The 2,202-nt window shown below is 34.1% G+C and overlaps 1 protein-coding gene across 1 annotated transcript; it reads right to left on the bottom strand.

Moving 5' to 3' along the window:
- Positions 1-335: 335 nt before the first annotated feature.
- Positions 336-1,687, bottom strand: LOC121262259. Its single transcript, XM_041164656.1, has 3 exons — positions 1,181-1,687; positions 965-1,050; positions 336-775 (listed from the first exon to the last, which is right to left on the bottom strand). Exons 1-3 carry the CDS (start codon positions 1,679-1,681, stop codon positions 640-642), a joined length of 723 nt encoding a protein of 240 aa, XP_041020590.1. The 5' UTR covers positions 1,682-1,687; the 3' UTR covers positions 336-639.
- Positions 1,688-2,202: the final 515 nt, after the last annotated feature.

The following is a 2,202-nucleotide window of genomic DNA, read 5'->3' as shown; positions in this document are numbered from 1 at the left end:
TGAATTTAAATTCGTTAAATAATATAAATTTAAGTAAATTCACAAAAATAATACTATTTTATCGAGTTGTATAATAATTATAAAATTGATTAATTTATATATTTTTATCTTGGACACATTCTTGGGAATGATAACGTTCCGTACGTGTGGCTTGTATTGAAAAAATCCAGCGTGATTGGGATAAAATTGTACGTATAAAAAACTATTTGTGCGAGCTGGCCAATTAATGACTTATCAAGATCTTGTTTACCATTTCGGATTGCTATCATTAACTGGAGAAGTCCAGAAGTCTTATTTATTGGGAAGTTAGTTGTCTAAGTAGTCCTCAAATAATCTGAAGCCATAAAATCATTGATCATGAGAGAGAAGACAAATATAGTGAATATCCAGATATCAGTCTTACCCAATAAATGGTAAGGGTGTTAAATTCCAACAAACACAGCAATCCAGAATCATTATATAAATGTTCATTGAAAAGCTCAGTAAATGTAATTACTGCCACTACTGTGTCGATCGACTAATCATGAATTAAGTAAAGCTAAAACATAGTGCCATGCTCTTCTCTTGGGTTAATACATGATTGATTGGACAAAGAGAAATATTAATATAGGATGGTCGATCAAAATGCCTGGAATTCAATCATGACGTCTCAGCAGAAAACCCAAGTACTGGTACCCTTGAATCTGATCGAGTTGAAGTGACAATATGATAACTAGAGCTTGGCAACTCGCTTAACTTTCCAAATTTCTTTTCGTAGTCCTCCACCAGCTCGAACCTGAAAGCAACAGAAACTAAAAATGATTTTCTGGAAAACCAGAATTCAAAAAAATAATGAAGAAATTCGGAAAAGAAGAACCAATTATAAGAGACCAATATATATATATATGATCAAGAAGAGTACTGACATAATTTATAGCATATAGTTTTGAAAATAGCAATCATGTTTGCATGAAATGAAGCATACCAGTATGCCAAACTCTGAAATGGTGCATATTTATTGTAAAGATCTTTAATAGATTCCTTGACATTCTCCTTCTCTTTCCCGTGAACCTTACATGCGCGCACAATGAATGATAATATTAGTAGAGATCAGAAAACACTACGTACGACATCTATATACATGACTTTGTTGTAGATCTACATATATGAAGGCATGCAATAAAATAATGCTCTCGAGAACCTGTTGTAAATGACGTCTAGTTTCAGAATCCATGGGAACCATTTCATAAAATCCCATGCACATCATCAAGTTAGCGCATGCAAACGGACCGAACCCTTTAATTCTCTTCAATTTGACAAATACTTCCTGGGAGGATACGCTATTAGACTCCTTTTCAAATTTTTGAAGGTCAAGCTTTCCACTCTCCACATGTTTAGCGAGTTGTAGAATGCGTTTTGCTCGATACCCAAGATTGCAATGCTTTTCCAAGAAATACTCGTCCAGGCTAACAAGTTCTCTCGAGCTCGGGAAATTCCCTAGATCAGACGGCATACCTTTGCCATTTAACATCTGAGAATCTGAACGGTCCTCGGCACATTTTTTGTCCTCGGTTAGTTTTTCAGTTGCAGCTCGCTTTCTCTTTGATCCTTTATTAGGAGATTTTTTGTTTAAATCATCACATTTCGTGGATATCAGACCATTGGCTAATTGTGATTGAAGCCCACAAAGAGCTTTGGCCATGTCCAATGACCTTTTCCACCTATTGATCAATATTGCAGATATAAGAAGGATTAGTATATTTATGGTCCCAAAATTGCATTAAAAAAATAAAATCAAATGAAACCATTAAGCGGGAAAGTAATAATATGGGCTACGTAGTACGTACTGTGCCGTCTAGAGCGAAAATTGCGTCTCCAGTCTAATTGATAAATGAGGATAAAAGAAAAATTATTATTTTAAAAAGATATTATTATAATTTTAAAATTTTTTTAAATATAATTTTATATACTTGTAGTCTCCAAACGAGAACGATAGATAGAAGAACTTTTTGCAAAGGATGATTAATGCATGGCTTAATGGCGCATATTCAAATATATAGTGTGGAAGAACGAAAAGAACGTACAAATACTTCTAGTTACGGGTAGAGAAGGAAAAAAAAAAACTACTACCGCTGTATAACATCAGAACATTAAAAATCAGAACTTACGTGCAGTTGCAAAGGAGGATAGACTTAATGGCGTCTTCAAATATTGTGGGAGAAC

This window comes from Juglans microcarpa x Juglans regia, chromosome 4S, assembly GCF_004785595.1.
Source record: "Juglans microcarpa x Juglans regia isolate MS1-56 chromosome 4S, Jm3101_v1.0, whole genome shotgun sequence".
Taxonomy (NCBI): Eukaryota; Viridiplantae; Streptophyta; class Magnoliopsida; order Fagales; family Juglandaceae; genus Juglans; species Juglans microcarpa x Juglans regia.
The sequence above is the reverse complement of the archived record's forward strand: the minus strand, read 5'-3'. Positions and strand labels throughout refer to the sequence as shown.